Consider the following 18,202-nt stretch of genomic DNA (forward strand, 5'->3'; position numbering starts at 1 on the left):
TAAAGACACGGGTTAGGGTGGGATAATGTGAGGGGTGGTACAATATATAGTAAAGTCATAGTAAAATGACTTTTTTTAAATTATAAATCTGACAAATAAGCATTTAGGAGAATCGGCATTGATTTTGATATATGCAGTTGCGCGTTATAGAAAATGTAATTATAACATTTTAGCCATATTGCTGCATTTTTGATTGACTGTACACCAGAACGTGAAAGGATCCAATCATATACGATATGTTTTGGACTTAAAAGTATTAAGATATGTCATAATAAACCATGTATTTCTATTACCTTGGCTGATCTGCGTCGTCTCTGGTAAATTAAAAACAATACATTGAAATCTTGAATCTTTATTTTGTCATTACGGTTATTTTTCTTGGCCACTTTTTAAAAACAATTTTTTTTTAAATACATGAAATCTGAAAGATATTTGAGATGATAATCATTTTCTGCAAATAAATACTCTGCATTGTGACGGCGGTACAACTCATGCATTCTGCCTCTTGTGCCATCATGTCGCTGTATTGCTTCTCAAAGGTTCAATAATGATATGATATGAATTAACCTCAGAGCACGCGCACAAAATAAGTCGTCGTCGTCATGATAGTGTCATTGTGTAACATAGCCGTATAAATGTACAAACACATTTTTTTATCAAACTTTCCCTTCAAGCCTATAAATGAATGAGCTTGACCTACATTATGTTCATCAGCATCCAAGAAATTAACTCGTAGAAAATTGGCTTATGATGCTATGGGACACAGAGGCCAACGGAGATACTTACAACATGGGAAAGCCCTGCTTCGTCTCTGGGTTTCTCCTGTTGCCTGACTCACAATCTGCCTCATCTATAAACTCTTCCTCTGTTCTTCCTAGATGCACTTGCTTATCGTCTATCTCCACGCTCTCGCTTTCTCTTTTTATCTCGCTTAGCAAGTCCGTCCTCTCCCTTCCCTCGCTCCTTTCCCTGCTTCGGACCTGGACGTGGTTGGTCCTGTTAGATTCCAGTTCGACAAACACGCTCTTGTCCTTCGACATGTGCACCATGCTCTCCGTCTCTCCTTCTATAGGGCACTGGGATCTGTGGCCGGGCGCAAGGCTCCGTGCAAAGGGCGTCCTTGGATTCGGATGCCTGGCAGCGGAAAAATGAGTCAAAACGGGGGACCTGAACGTGGCGTTGACGTTCGTCTCTGCAGAGCAGGGGAAAGGTGCTCTGCTGGTTCTCGCGGCGGACCAAACGGTGACCGGCGTCTGTGATTTGTGGCCCCCGCTTAGATATGGAGGAGCTCCTGACGCGGTCTTGGAGGAAGTGATGTGGAACGGCGGTCGACCGGTAGTCCTGGCGTCAGTCGCGGGGAGCCCGAGGCTCTGGCGCCACTTGATCGACTCCGCGAGGTTCGGACTCGCGACCGGCCGAACCCTCTCCGGCTGCGGGGCGACCTCCCGGCCGTCCCCTCTCCCGAAGCTGGGCCTCCATTGCTCGGTTCTGGCGGCCCCCGCCCCGTCGGCCGGCTCCAAAAGACTGCAGGACTGGACCGATGACAGGCGTGACCGCGCACCGTCGGGGGAGGTGTCCGGCGTCGGAAGAGGTTGACTCCTCGGAGGCGATTGGACCGAGAGAGAACTGAAACTTGGAATCTCAGCCAGCTGATTTTCCTGTTTGATGTCTTCTTCTCGAAGTGCTGTACGAACCACGGCGGTGCCGTTCCTCGCGGCGTCCGCGGTGGAAACTTTGGCCTTTTCAGCCAGAAACCTTCTAATCTCCAGCTCAATGCTATCGTCGCTGTCCACTGAACTGCTGTCTTCCTTCGTCTCAAGAGCCGTCTGAGTATTGAGCGGCAACGGGAGGACCTGACCCCCTTCACCTCTATCGTCGTGCTCTTTACTCTTACTTGGAAGTCTATATTGTGAAATACTCTTTTTACTCAGTCCAGCCTTGTCTTTCATGTCATCCTTATCTAGTTTTTTCAAAGGACTGCGCTTGAGAAGAGGATCCGGTTTCAACTTTTTGGTCTCTAAAGCGTTTCCCTGGTTTGGTTCTTCCTCCCTGGGGGACAACCTTGATTTCCGCTTCAAGTCTCTAGTCTTCTTCTTTGACTTCTTTTTTGTTTTCAGCAGGTCTTTGATAGCGCTGTCGAGGTCCTCGTCACTGTCAAGCGAGCTGCTTTTGTCTCCACTCTGCTCCACCTTGCATACTCTAGCTACTGGGTGTGTTTGACATCCCTGGGAAATTCCCAGTGGGCTGGACTCTTGTCCAGGTTTAGGAGACGTCTCTTTGACGTCACCATCAGTGCCTGACGTGACGGAAACGCTGCAGTTTCCCTCTTTGGCTCTTCTTCTCTGCGTCAAGGACAATCGCGACGGTTTCTTTAGAGTTTCCACTTTTGCCGGTTGAGGCTCTTGAGTCGTAGCGGCGGGCAGCAGTTTTTGCATTTGGGCCTTCTGCTCGAGAAAATTTCGGATTTCTTGCTCGATCCCGTCTTCGCTGTCAATGGAACTGCCGTCGCTTTCTTCCTCGGGGCAGATGTCGGGAGGCGAGGATTGCAAGGAAGATTCGGTCGGAGTGCAACTGCTGAGGCTAACGCTATGATGGAAGGCCTCGGGCATGACCGTTTTTGAAATGTCCAGTATGGCCTCGGCGCACATGAGCTCCGCCGCGGTCGTATTAACCTTTGGAGCGGCGGGGGTAGGTTGCTCCTTCGAACCATCTTCCTCAAACAAAAGCAATCCATTTCCTTTCACAGTCGAGCTCTCTAAAAGGGTCCTCTTGGGCAGGAAAAGAGGAGGCGGAGGATGCTGAACAGATTTAGCTTCTTTCTCTGCTCTGGTCTTTTTCTTTCTCAGTCTATGTTTCTTCATGTTTTCCGTGCTCGTACTTCCAACAGCATGCACGAACGACTTGGTAAAGGGTTTTTGCTTGTGCAAGAATGGAGTCAGGACACTCTTCTCCCTGAGTTGCTCCAGCTGGTAGCAACGAATAGCTTCCTCGATCCCATCGTCGCTGGTGGAGTCGGACTCTTCTTTGAGCGCGTGCGGACTGGCGGTTTCCGTCTGGTTCTGCTGCCCTTTTTTCTCCAGCTGGTATCTTTGAATGGCTTCCTCGATGCCGTCGTCACTGCTGGAGTCGCTCGACTCTTCATCTGCCTCAACTGTGACTTTGTCGATTGTTTTAGAGAGGCGCTTCGTCTGCTCTGTGGTCGAGACGAAACTTTTGTTTGTTTTGTTTGAATCCAATTTCTTCTCAACTGTGTTGTCGTTGAGGAAGGCCCTGTTTTTGAAATGCTTTTTTACGGGTATGAGGGCCGGTGATGTGGAAGTCTCAGCTTTGATGCTTTTCGGAAGCTGGCTACTGGCAATCAAAAATGTTTCGCTGTCAGAAACCGGTTTGGAATCCTCAGGCGCAGGTGGGCTTTTCCTGGGGATTTTGGACGATTGGAGAAAGTCTAAGCACGGTTCTGCCTTGCGTTTGTGATCGTCCTTTTCCTTCAGGTATTCCAGTATGGCCTCCTCTATTCCTCGGTCCACAGAATCGTCGCTGTCAGAGTCGCTGCTCTCACGGTCGATCGGGGAGGCCACGTCTTCCGGTTGGTTTTCCGTAGATTGGGGGCCCACGTAAGAACCCATTGCAACCTTGCAGACTTGGGGATGACCTTCGTGTCCCGATGGCACATGTTCCTCGATCTCGTCGCCCATCTCGAGTGAGGACTGGGTGCTCCGAAGGCTCTCTATGATCATCTGGACCTTATTGGAGATAGGTGTGCCTCTGGTGGACAACTCGGTGTCAGAGTCATTGAAGCAGATTGGAAGGCTATAGCCTCCGGGCGGGCCACATGTTCTCCATTTTGTTTGCGTCGCTGCGACAGGAGGTACGTTCATCAAGTACATTCTAATGAAGAGAGGTGAGGTCCTCGACCATTGGAGTGCAGCTGCCTCCGATCACAATCACATTGTTCAAGCTGAGAAGAAAACAGAAGCAGAGAATCAGCGGCAGGCAAGTCACACAACCCAGTGGTCAAGAGAGAGTCTCTTACCAAGTCATATATATTTAGATATCGGCCAATCGGCTTCATTTCCTTCTTTTCTCTATTAACATAAATATACGCTTTCGATATGCACTTTCATACAAGTACATACATGAAATGTTGCGTCTGAATTTAGCCCATCATAAACATTAGGAGCAGTGGGCTAAAATCGACCCACTTTATGTCTACTAATTAATATTATCTCAGATGTTTACTTTCACACATCTACCTGTTGTTGATCTCTTATCCTGACAGACAAAAACATGAGATAATAATGTGGAAAAAGTACTTCTAGCAATTGCTACTGAACATTTCACTTTGCCAAGAATTTGATTTAAACATCAGGATCAAGAAGATAATATTTATTTCCCCTCTATGCAAGTAAAGTCAGCTTCCACTAAATCTATGAATATCTGTTGATTTCCTTTCCTCTCCTTCACTCACCCTAGTCTCTCAGAGTGGACAATACTGATGGAGACAGAAAACATAGATGCATCAGAAGAAGCCCCTTAAGTGCTCTGCTGCCATCATGTGGAGGAACTCGTTGAGACCATTCTGCAGTACTTTATTGTTATTGTGTTAAATGCAACTTCTGAGAGATCTGAGTTAGTGCTTATTTGTGTGTGATTTGAAGACTACTTGAGAGACGACTGAGTGTAAGTATGCACAATGTCTGCAGCTTCTTCACAGTGAAAGCCTTCAGTCTCTCAGTCCTGTTTGGGTCACATGACCAAACAGCTCACCTAATAGCCAAGTCATTAATTGTAGGCGACGTCAAGTGCGTAAAAGTAATTTCTCACTGCCTTGGAATCTGATAAAAGTGAAAGGAGGCGGTGAAACTGGAAGACTTGAACTGTGAAATCCCAGAAGAACGTGTTCAGGTACATTCTGTCCCAACGAGGGAAAGAACACACTGATGGATTATGGCAAAATAACCTCAGGTCTTTCAGCTATTGCCACAATTTAGGAGCATGTCAAAAGACCCAGGGCGGCCCATGGCCACGTCAAACTGCAAAACTAATTAGTGGGGTCCAGCTCTATAGTTGCTTCTAGTTGATTTAAAGTAAATGTATTGTCTTTTAGTTGAGCTTCAATCATGAAATGTAAAAATACTCCTTATGGAGGAATGACACCTTCCTTATTAGAGGAATGAAGTATTATAATTGATGCATGTGCAGCCTATACAATGTGTATACCTTTTTGTAACAATGCACCGTATTTCATAAACAAGATTTAAATAAAATATATTTGCAACGTAACTGTTAACATCAAACGTATATTCAAGTACAAGTATATTAAACTGTCCCTCAATAATATTTGACTAAATGGGGTTAATATATATCGCTTTTGAACAGTTAGGTGGATGGATTTAAAGTTCTGTCCATTAAAAACAGATCTACACTGTCCGTTAAAGTTAAACACACTTTTTTTGCATGTTTTTTTGCGCACGATTCGAAAGCTACGGGTGCCCGGAAGGGCTCCTCCGACGATATGGAACTGTAACGTCGCACCTGAACCGAATACTCCACCGATACTCGTCCAATTAACAAGGTGTAAAACAGCCGGTGTTGTACCTCCACGAACAGCGTTGCTTTCGGGACATTAAACCCGTTAAAAAGTCGCCATGCAACCGCCTTCGCTAGCCCCCCAAACCCGCAACGTGAACCCGACTACCGGCACAACATGTCCAACTCTTAACCACGGCCTCCCCTCAATGATAAAAACCTGATAAACCGGGTAAAAAAGTGCGACTAACTACAGGAAACCAGGATGGCTCACGAGGGACGCCCAAACTGGGAAAAAAAAAAAAAAAAAAACCCCCGCCGAGAAGCACATAAAGCGAGCTAAAGAAACGTAGCATAACGTAGTCGGATGCCAACTTTGTTTGACATATCACACGAATAAAGTTTCACCAGACATGCCAATATTAGTCGGTAGCATTATTTTTTTGTTTTGCATTACAGAAGCATCGGTGTAATTGCGCGTGTTTTTCCCTTCCTGGTTGCAGGAGAGAAAGCCCGGCTGTCCTCGTAAGCCTCTAGCGGCGCGGACTGCACCGATGCCCGGCGTGCAGCGCTAGGAGACTCCGCAGAGCAACCATGTTTCTTCGGTTCCGGCCATGGTTGTCAAAAAAAAAAAAATACCTCGGATGTTCACTCGGGAACCAGACAAAACGCAGAGAATATTCATAAACACTGCGACATACAATAGCGTGGTTGCATTTGCGTGTGTGTGTGTGTGTGGCATGAATGGATGAGGCGGTTGCGAAACATCCGAGGCTAGCAGTCGGTGCCTTGAAAGACACAAGGCGGGCCTCTCGGCTGCTGCAGCCCCGGCATTTTCTCCGGCACAGAAAGCCTTTGTATTTAGCCGAGGCTCAGCGTCCTGGCCTCGGCTGTTCCAGCCACCAAACGCGGCGTAACTCACCCAGATATGGCGCGGAAGACACTCTACGGGAAATGCGTGTCCATTGCCGCGTTGGTGGATTGTTTTTGGGGAGGATGTTAGGATAGCCGTCGTGGAGATAATTCGGTGTCCGTCGCCAGCCTTCTATCTCGCTCTCTCACACACACACTCACACACACCGCCGCCTGCAGCCCTCGCGTCGAGTCCCCCTCCGCTGCGCTCCGACAGCCGGGCGCGCCGGCGCGCTTCCTTAAACCCAAAGTCCGGCCCCATGGTCCAGGCAAGCGAGGACCTTTTCTAATGTGACACCGGCATTTATTTTTCTTCCTTTGTACGCTTACATCTTCTTTATAATAATACTATTACTTTAATTTTATGAAGCGCTTTTCTAAGTACTCAAAGACGCTTTACATTGGGCAGACACAAACAGAACAAGACAACAAATATAAAGACAAAGGAGCAAATAAAACAAACATTCATTTATGTTTTACATTTAAAAAATGCTTAAGCAATTTAACACACTGATGCGTCTAATTTAGACAAGTTCATGCTTGCATTCATAAATGAAAACAGTTGTTTTTCTTACAATAACCCTAACAATACTTGTAATAGTATCCCAGCTATTGTATATTATTCCATATAACCCAAAGTCCAGCCCCATGGTCCAGGCAAACGAGGACCTTTTCTAATGTGACACCGGCATTTATTTTTCTTCATTTGTAGGCTTAAATCTTCTTTATAATAATACTTTAATTTTATATACGTACTCAAATACGCAGAGACAAACAGAATAACCCCCCAAAAAAGAAAGACAAAGAAGCAAACAAAACAAATCGAACATTAATTTATGTTTTACATTTAAAAATGCTTAAACAATTTAACATAAACAAACACACACTGATGCGTCTAATTTAGACACGTTCATGCTTGCATTCATACATGAAAACAGGGTTTTCCATGAACAATTAAGTGTCCAATAATACTTTTAATAATATCCCAGTGTTGCCTTCTAATTAGATAGTTAGTTGTATTTTCCATATGGGAAAATACAACTATGCAACTCCCAGTAACAGATCAGCTATGTGTAATACATACCATACATATTTTTCAGTGGTATTTACTTATTGACTTAATAAATGCATATTAAAGTTTTCCCCCCCTGTAATATCTGTATTATACTTCTAAAACAGGCCAGATGTGCCACTGTGTTACAGGCAAACAACTCAAGACAAAGCATTATTTGTTTTAATTTAATTGCAGACATTGAAATATCGTTGAAGATCCAGGAAAATAGATTTATTTTTCATTCAGTTGGGGTTTGCACCCTTGTGACTTAATGTTTATGGATATTGGTGTTCTATGCAAGGTTTACAAAAGCATATAAACCGCAAGCCTAAAATTTAGAGAAAATTGAAGTCACATATATGTTACTCGTACAATATATATTTAATTAAAAAGGCATCTTTTGGTTGGTCAGATAACTCAATGCAACTCCTTTCTGAAGGTTGCTCTACATATGGGGGTTAAGCACCTGTGTACTATTTTACATTAAGTATCTAAGTGTTGACATGACCAACCATTAGGCCATGCCAGCCTTAGCCTCAACAACAAAAGTAAAACACAGATTTAAAAACACATTGGCTCTAGGTTAAAAAATAGTTTTAATAAACTGATAATCACATTCACAGGAGAAGTTCTTCTAGAGGCAACATCTGCTTGACATTAATCCAACCCTCTTTAAATACTTCACAGAAGGACTTCTAAACTAAACAATCTTTTGATTTCATAGGTGCATACGCAAATGTGATTACTTAAAAATCCCCCCAAACTGCAATCAAAGTTTGTGCTTCTTGTTTTCTCTTAACTCATGTCTTTTATCTAACATGTTGAGACTCATCTCACCGTCTTTTCTTATTGACCCTGAATGCAGCGGCCAGGTAAGCCTTCTCTGCTGGCCTAAACAGAATCACAAAGTTATAGCTATTTTATAATTTACTTGTTTTTCAGAAATACACTACATGTATTATAAATATTTTTTCCCTATTAGCTTATTTTCTCATTACACAGCTCCTGTCTTCCTCTGTTGCTCTGCTTCCAGCCTGCAGCGCTGCTTCCATTGCAGCTTCTTTTAAGGAGAGCTCTTATCCAATCAGATTTCACCTCCTATGTCTCTATGGAAGCAGAGCGGCTTCAAGCTGGCCTTTGCAGATTAAAGTACACGGGACGTTGTCTTTATTGTCATAGTCTTCAACCAATCAGATCTTTAGTTTGACATGCTGAGTGTATTCTTTGATGCGCTCTCCCTACACCTCCACAGCGCTAGCGGCGCAAGCTAGCGGCATGATCTAGCGCACGATCTAGCGGCGCGAGCTAGCGGCACGATCTAGCGGCACGATCTAGCGGCACGATCTAGCAGCATGATCTAGCGGCGCGAGCTAGCGACGTGAGCTAGCGGCGTGAGCTAGCGGCGTGAGCTAGCGGCGCGAGTTAGCGGCACGAGTTAGCTGTGGAGGTGGTGGGAGAGCAGGGAGTTTGGCTGAGATGACCCTGCTTTACAGTGAGATCACTTGTGAAAGGCATTTGGCAATATGTCCCATGGATTTTGTACCTTATGTCTCTGCAACCACTGCTACATTTAGAATCAGAAAAATCCACAAATGTTTTGTCATGTTTTGTTATAACTAAATGTGACTGTTTCTAATACATTTGTTCTTGTTGATGTGGACTACATGCGTTGTCCGTTAATGACGCAGCATCGCGTCATGAGCGTATTTATGTATGCCCAGGTCGAAAAAGCACGACTCGCCACAGCTAAACTTGTGCATACTACAATTTTAACTCTTGCGTTGCAATATCTTAACGTGTACAAAAAATATTCAAATAAAGAAAATATTTATATTTAAGAACAGGTCCAGCACATCTAACCCAAAGACTCTGGTTCTATTAGGAACATATTTTAGATCTTTGTCAGAGTCTTTGGAAATAAACTCTTGAAACACATCATATTGGGATACGGGAATACAATAGAGAGTACTAAGTATTGTTGATTCAGAATGCAGACATGATGTACTTCACATGCTTTTATGATGTACCTGTTAATTAGGACCGTTGACATTGTGTGTAGAGTGTGCCACAGTTTGATGGGTTTCTTTTCCGGGGTTGTTCGTCTAATCCCAAAAAGCGGAGAGGCAACTCATCCGTCAAAGTGTCCGGCTGTTAGCCTTCCGTTAAGCGTCCTCTTCTGTTTGACCTTGAGTCGGACGGCAGAGTGTACTTAATATTTTGACTCAAATTCAACCAACTCTTGTTTTCTTTATCTATATTTGATGAATTGATGAAGCCTTTTGTCTATTAACTATTCAACAACAGTGAAACAATCGCCATTCCAACTTCCAACGTCTTCAAATGTAATTTTTTTTGTCCAAAATCTGAAGAAAACACACAGTTTCAAGGCAAGGCAAGTTTATTTGTATAGCACATTTCAACAACAAGGCGATTCAAAATGCTTCACATGAAACCATTAAAAGCATCAAAACATTATGCAGAAGAAAATAATTTTTTAAAACAATCAAGAACATTCATTAAAACATAACAAAAACAGTCAAAAAGCAAAGAAGTTGCAGTGCAATTTAAGAAATAAAATGCAATTGTGAATTATGACAATGAAAAGCAGCAAATTCTGTCATTTGAGAGACTGAAACCAGAGAACGTTTGAAATGAATTTGACTATTTTTGCTTGAAAACCTTCGTGAAATGACCGATCAAACAGCTCCACAGGATTTAGTTTCTGTCTGTCAACATTACCGTAAAAGTTGGGTTACAAGCCGCTTCTACTTCTACCGGTGGGTGTAGCAAGCTATCAACAGTGCAAGCTAGCAGCAGCGCAAGCTAGCAGCAGCGCTTGCTGCTGCTAGCTTGCGCGGGGAGCTAACGGGGACACTGACCGAAGGTAGTAGCGGCTTGTAACCCGACTTTTACGATACATGTTTTGTTGTATTTTCCCTTCTCTTAATTTTTGACAAAGATGATTTATAATTCAACACGAGGCTATAATAATATACACATGGATAAACATAATATACGTCCCTTGGCTGATTTACACAAGTTCCTAAAACTGTAGATTAAGGTCAGTTGGAATCAACTGCAGCAAACTAGTTAAAGTGAGAGAAGGACTCACTCCCACTGTGACTTTTGTCATGCTGAGCAATGATCCACACAATCCCAATTCTCAGGCCTCAGTTCACCTCTTGACATCTCGCTGCACTTCTCCAGGATGAATTTAAACTTTCTTAAATCCATAATTTTAACATTCTCTGCTCATCCTCACCCTGCATGCGCCTTGACTTGCTACTTGGCTCATGCGGGTTTTTCTCACTTTAAAAAATAAAATCATCTTTTTTCCTAAAGATAGGGATATAAGAAAATAGATTTTTTTTTAAAAGATAGGTCAACAATGGAATACATGTAATTTATTAATTCCCTGGATCTGATGTTGTGTTTAATATGATTTAAAAAAACAAACAGGCATTTACGTTTACCGTAAAAGCCGGGTTACAAGTCGCTACTACCTTCGGTGGTTGTCCCCGCTGTAGCAAGCTAGTGGTGCTGCTAGCTCCCCGCTGCTGCTAGCCCCCCGCTGCTGCTAGCCCCCCGCTGCTGCTAGCTCCCCGCTGCTGCTAGCCCCCCGCTGCTGCTAGCTCCCCGCTGCTGCTGCTACTGCCCGCGTCCCCTCTGCCCGAGTCGGTGTCGAGCCGGGGCTGGTCTCGCTACCTTCGGTGGTTGTCGGGGAACTAGCGAGAGCTAGCGGAAGTTAGCGGGGAACTAGCAGCAGCGCTAGCTGGCTACAGCGGGGAACTAGCGGGAACACCCACCAAACGTAGTAGCGGCTTGTAACCTGACTTTTTTACGGTAGTTTAATTACACTATATAGTAGCTAGCTGAGAAAACAGATCTGGCAGTTTTGTAAACGTTGTATGAAGTTGTATTGCGAGTGTAAAACGTACTTATAATCACCATTATAGGTGCTAATCAGGTGTGCTATCCTATGCCTACATTGTGTGGCTCTCTGCCAGTTAATTATGATCATACTACATGTCGATAGAGTTATCATATTCAACTTACAAAGCTACTGAGTCAGTATAAAGTCACTTTAATGTCTACTGAATTATATTCACAATAGTGTGAAAAGCTGTCTATAGACATGTAGGTGAGAGTTAGGGAACAGCTGTGGTTTGTTCTTTTTTATTTTAATTTGTTTTCACATGTGGAGCAGAATCAGCCAGCTGGAAACATGAATGAGGAATTCAATTAATTTACTTTATTTATTAATGTTTTCCTCTTTTTGTCATTTACAATGTTTTTTGTCGTTTTTTGACGTTTTTTGTCGTTTTTTGTCGATCACAGATCACAACACAGTTCGTCATGGTTCTCATCTTGCACCTTAACATTCGCTGTCAGTGGTCACATTAATGGTTGAGACTTTTCACTGGAAGAACATTTCTTTGCCTAAATTTAAGTTACGTCTCAGTCTAGAGAAATAGAATTCCGACTGCGACTCTTCTTTAGTCTTTCAACAAGTGACTTGGGGAAAAAATAAATATATGTGAGGCATTTGATGGATTTCAATATTCTCCTCACATTATGTTTTGATCGTTCTTGTCCCTTCAGACACATTTGTGGGACCATAAGAAAGTCTTGAGGACAAGGAGGCGGTACACACCGTGACTTCACTATTCTAAATGCATACTGCGTGGGATCCTCTGCTCCGTTCCGATGCCAGAAACGAGGTGATTTGAGTTGCCCTAATGGAAATGTGACTGAACAAATTGGCCCCATTTTATGTCGGTGAAAAGACACGGCACACACGCAGCACTGCAGCACACCGGCATACGTCCATGACCTTGAAATGCACTTTGCCTCGTTCCTTTTGGTGTTTTCATTTGCATGCAAACGAGGGAGGTGATGAGCTACTTCTTGGTACTCGGTGATAATTGAATTGGGGAGACGTCAAAGGACCATGTCAGTTCTCAGACCGACATCATTTATTTGCTCATAAAACAAAGGGCATGATGGAAATACAAAGCAGTCTCTCTGCGTATCTCTTTTCCCAAAAAAAACCTGCTGCGTGCCGTGGGAGCTCAGCCGTGCAGGCACACAAGTCACCAAAGGGAAAAGAGAGGTTCAGCACCATGGACAGCAACCCTACTCACATGTGAGAATATAATATGAGAATATGGTACTTTATAATAACTACACACTATTAGCATTAGTTAAGCATGAGTAAACACTTAATTCATCATTTATAAAGACATGAACACTCTTAGTAACTTATTAGTATGCAATTCATAAACACAGTTATACATGTGTTATTCTTGATTAATATCATTGGGTTTCCATACTTTATAAATGATGGATTCCCCATTTGTAAATTAAGTAATATATATTGCAAACCAATTAAGTAATATATATTGCAAACCAATTATTAAGGACTTATAGATGATGCACTAATGGTTAACATGTGCGTTATAAACGTGTTCTAATACTGCAATTCATGATTCATTCAGGTAGTTACTAGTCGTTAGTTAAGTATTAGTTAAGTATGTTCTGTTACCTTATCTAAAGTGATGACTATCTGCTTTACAAAGCATTAATAAATGACATTGAAAGGCCAGCAGTGCCTCAAAGATAACAAAAGTCTCAGTTATCTTCTCAACAGAAAAGGGAAATAGACACAACACACTCAGAAATGCTTTATAAATGATGAATGAAGTGTTTACTAATGCTAAATAGTGTGTAGTTATTATAGTAAGTGCTACAGAGAATATGAGAACATTTAAGTTGACCAGATTAGTTCAATTAAACTTTTACCAACAAAAAGCATTATATATATATATATATATATATATATATATATATATATATATATATATATATATATATATATATATATATATATATTCAACACCTTGCAAACATGTTGAGGCAACTGCTGCTGGAAATCAGATTCATATTATTACAATACATGCATAATCTATTTTAGAGGAAGATGGTGGGAGTGTCTATACATCTAGAGCCTGGATGTTTTCCTGGACATTAAAAGCATTGTCAATATTAATCTAGAATAGTTAATGCTGCTCTAACACTGACATTATTATTAGATTAGTTAAACGACGTCTATTTGACCGCCTCTCAGCGGACTCATTAGCAAGTGAGCCTGGGAGTGCTCATATCAGCTTGATGCAATTAAGGACATCATAGTGGAATTTGAGGTGTAAAAACTCTACTAATTCCCATGTTACACAAAGTAAAACGGGGAAATACCGGAAGCAGTCTGCATAAAGCTTTCTACATAACACACAGGTTTTCTCTGTACTCTGTAGGTCTTCCAAATTAGAGTCCAAAATTCAAGTTATTGTCCATACTGCCAAATAAAGTATAACTTATGTTCCTGCTATGTACACCACCAGATGGCGGTGTCGTCCTGTAAATACAGAAACAATGTACTTCCTCTATTTATTAATTGTTTTTACACAGTCAGAGAATAAGAGGATGGGTCAAATAAAATAAAAAAAATAAAAATAAAACATTAATATATAATACAACAAAATAATCGTACTTACAAAACCAAAGAATAACGCCTTGATTAAAGTCACATATCAATAAGTCTGGGCGCTGGGGATCATACACATATTTAAAAAAGGGTATTCTTTGCTTCAGATTACATTCACATTACATTCTTATATTCTGTAAAACAACAGTGAGATTTTGCATTTTCTTGCCAGCCATAATGAACTCTTAAAACCAGAATGCTCTTTATGTTCTACAGAGTGGATCAGAGGGTCAATAAAACTTTTCTTTATTACATGAAAACATTCCCATCTTCCGTGTTTTAATTATTTAAACATGAAGTCAGACATTCAGAGATATGTTAGTTACAGCTCATAGCGTTGCTCCTGCAGGGGGCAGCAGAGACCCACTGTGGCGCTGCAGGATCTGTGGTGTTCACATGAGAGAAAGGTAGTAAAGTAACCGCCTTAATTACAACACAAAGCTCAATCTTAATTTGTCTGTTCTCATCCTGCCATCATCTCCTCAGAGGGGCTTGACAACCTGACATGATGGCTGATAAAACCGAGCCAGACCTCAAAATGCTCTTAATGCGCCTGTCAGATACCAAAGGTGCACACTTCTCATGTGCATCTTGAGCTGGTGGTCTGGGAAAGGCAGACTCTGCAAGTGCAAATGTATGCAGACAGGCATTTTCCGCCAGGTTAACTGTTCAGACGAGGGTGCGGGTATCTGCTCCAGTTTGTTAGTAGAGCTGTCATGTGTGCTGTTTCCTTCATGGTTAACCTTTTAGAAACCAACCAACCCTAGGGTGAGCGATTGTTATATAAAACTGTAAATCATAGCTTGTTTAATGAAAAAAAAGCCCCAAACTGCTGTATTTGGATGTATTGAACAACATAAGTAATATACAAGTGAAATATAAGGTTTGGTTCATGACAAAATTCAAATGGCATTCAAATAGCCCCAATGGGCCCCAATAAGTCCTCGCCTGAATGTTCTTTGTACTAAACCCTCTCTAACTTTGTTCTGCTTCACTTTATCAAAGTCAACCTTTGCAGAGAGAATGTTCACATATTGTGTTATGATTTGGGTTAGAGAATGTTCACATGTTGAGCTATGATTTGGGTTAGAGAATGTTCACATATTGTGTTATGATTTGGGTTAGATAATGTTCACATATTGAGCTATGATTTGGGTTAGTGAATGTTCACATATTGAGTTATGATTTGGGTTAGAGAATGTTCACATATTGAGTTATGATTTGGGTTAGTGAATGTTCACATATTGAGTTATGATTTGGGTTAGTGAATGTTCACATATTGAGTTATGATTTGGGTTAGTGAATGTTCACATATTGAGCTATGATTTGGGTTAGAGAATGTTCACATATTGAGCTATGATTTGGGTTAGAGAATGTTCACATATTGAGCTATGATTTGGGTTAGTGAATGTTCACATATTGAGTTATGATTTGGGTTAGAGAATGTTCACATATTGAGTTATGATTTGGGTTAGTGAATGTTCACATATTGAGCTATGATTTGGGTTAGAGAATGTTCACATATTGAGCTATGATTTGGGTTAGAGAATGTTCACATATTGAGCTATGATTTGGATTAGAGTTGGACCTTACAGCTGCATCATTTCAAAGAAATAATCATCCTGAAAGTGATTTTTTTATAGGTGGACCTGAAACCTTTTCATTGTTTGCTGTGTGTCATCTTCATTTACTCTTAACCAGAAACATATAGACTGATATTTACACATCTCAACAAAATCTCACATGTGTACCTTTTATTATAACACCAACATTATTCAAATAGCCCTAGTGGTTGCAGAGAAACACCCTTTTTAGTTTGGGTATGACATTTTCTAGGCCTACAAATAGGTTGTTTTTCTATTGTCAAGCCAACACCAAATGCAATAATCGTATAGAAGGTGTAGAGGGGGTGGGAGAGGGAGGGTGGAACATCTGCAGACACAAACAACACACACAACAGTGATAGAGAGAAGCAAAGCGGAGGTTTCACAATGAGATATGTGAAAAGGCTTGAAGATGGTGTTCAGTGAGAAAGCCAAGACCCGAGCGGTGCCCTCGCTCCCACTCAGCACACATGTATGCACATATGCAGGACCACCCACACACAAACACAGTGGGCCGGCAATGGTTTGTGTTGGGGGGGGAAATGAAGAGAAAAGAAATGGCTGCATGTTTAAACCACAAAGCAGATACACCAGGAATACTTCTGCATGCGTAAACAGCAGATGCGTCAAACTCAATCACAATCATTTTACTCAAATTTGCATTATGTCCAGATTCAGAATTAGCCGCCATAACTCAACGGAGAGTAGTAATATTGGAACAAGCACATAGGAGGAGAGGTCGGGCTTCTCCAGCTAACCGGCAGAGGCGTGACACCCTGTGAGTGTACGTTGCATTTCAATTGGCGACATAATACATATTCAAGTGGAATACTTTGATGCCCCGTTGGCTGAATGTGTAATTAATGTAGCCGCATTAACACATAATTAAGATGAAGACCATATAGATTCAGTTTTTTTGCAGTTCCCCCCGAAGCGTCAATCATAACCCATAATGTCGTTTACCGACTGATTTACGTCCTGGCAGCTCTCATTGTCTCCTGTGGTGTTTTATTCTTAGAGTGAATGCAAGTCTGGAAGAAAGGAAACTGTCAGGTTTGACATGTGGGCAGACTCCAGCCCGACGGCACAGCCGGGGCCATCTTGTTTTGGGATGAAAAAGCTCTCCGTCACCCTCAGAAAATTAAACTTTCACAAGCTAGTATTCCGCGACATCCTCCGCAGCAACTCACAAACGACTTTGTAAAGACGCCAACGTAATCACGGAGAGAAATCTGCTTAATTCAGCTTGAGTTTCGTGCCGTGTTTAATTTGTTCTCCTATCCCACTTCGGGGAGATGGTGTTTGTCGGCGTGTTTGCTGTCGACCAACAACCCAACATGAGCGCTTGTCCTGTTGCGTTTGGCTTCCCTGCCGTCACCACACGCTCATTCGTTATTACAAGTTCATGTCCCTTTTTCCCGGCAGGCGCATTGTGAAGCTCTGCAATGTCGCTCAGAGGCCATGTTGCGTAACCACTGTTCACTCTCAACCTCGGAGACGGCCTGTGTGTTGATGCAACACAACATGCTGTTTTTACTCACAAAAAAAAAACTCACATTCCATTGTCTGTTTTTGGATCAGACTTCAGTTTCAGTGTATTTTGTGCAGCTCTCCATGCACACGATGGCATGTAGAGTATGGCGATGTGAGGATCGTGTGTGCCGTGGTTGAACATGCGGGCGAGGAGATGATTCCTGTTACTGTAAAGGTAAACCACAGTGTTTCCACTGGGGAGAGAGAACCAGAATAACATGACATTGCAAATGCGTACGGAAGAAAGAGAGCAGCATGGAAAGGCATGTTGATGGTGGCCAAAGGAATCATAAAATATGTATTGGAGGTCACCCAGAGACAGAAGAGAGAAAGGCTGATTTACCAAACACATAATGCTGTATCTCTCTCATATACTGTGTATATAATATATAGTCACAGCTCTGCGTGATGACCCTCAGAGCTGTGAGGACAATGCCACATAAACACTCTTATTCTAACCCCAAACGCCCTCTATCATCCCCACACGGCGGGGTATTGATTGCTATAGAAAGTACATAACATTTTTCTCAGCAGGTTGGCTGTGCCCAGCTGTCCTTCAGCCCCTTTTTCTCTGCTTAATGGACTCTTCCACTGAGAGAGAGAGAGAGAGAGAGTAGATGTGTGCCTTCAACGCCTCCACTCCATAGGGAATGCTGATTTGATGAGTTCCTGTCATGGAATATCACATGGCAGTAATGCACTTGGGAGTTTTTCCACGACTCATTCATCCTGTCATCTGAATATGATTAATCCTCCGTGTGGTTCGGTGCTTCAATGGTCGCTCATCTGCATTTCTGCGTTTAGCAAGAGGAGTTTCTCCTCTGCACAATGGAAACGATTTTTAAAAAGCTCAACACAACGTTGCATCAAAGAAACGTAGAAAAGGAAATGCTGTTCCTTTCCTCAACATGCACCGGCACCCTTTGCTGTCGAGGTGTTTTCCATGCAGAAAGAATGGAATGCATACTAAATATATATGGGTTTAAGTCAGTATTGTGCTATGAATAAATGATTCAGAGTGTTAAA

At 42.2% G+C, this 18,202-nt stretch overlaps 1 protein-coding gene across 1 annotated transcript; it reads right to left on the reverse strand.

The window, feature by feature from the left end:
* Positions 1–489: 489 nt before the first annotated feature.
* On the reverse strand, positions 490–3,887 carry ppp1r26 (protein phosphatase 1, regulatory subunit 26; the record flags this gene model as incomplete). The annotated part of the gene is made up of 1 exon (XM_079235053.1): positions 490–3,887. The coding sequence occupies one exon, from the start codon at positions 3,885–3,887 to the stop codon at positions 783–785; it is 3,105 nt and encodes a 1,034-aa protein (XP_079091179.1). The 3' UTR covers positions 490–782.
* Positions 3,888–18,202: the final 14,315 nt, after the last annotated feature.

The sequence above is a fragment of the Taurulus bubalis genome (genome assembly GCF_910589615.1).
Source record: "Taurulus bubalis genome assembly, chromosome: 19".
In the NCBI taxonomy this organism is placed as follows: domain Eukaryota; kingdom Metazoa; phylum Chordata; class Actinopteri; order Perciformes; family Cottidae; genus Taurulus; species Taurulus bubalis.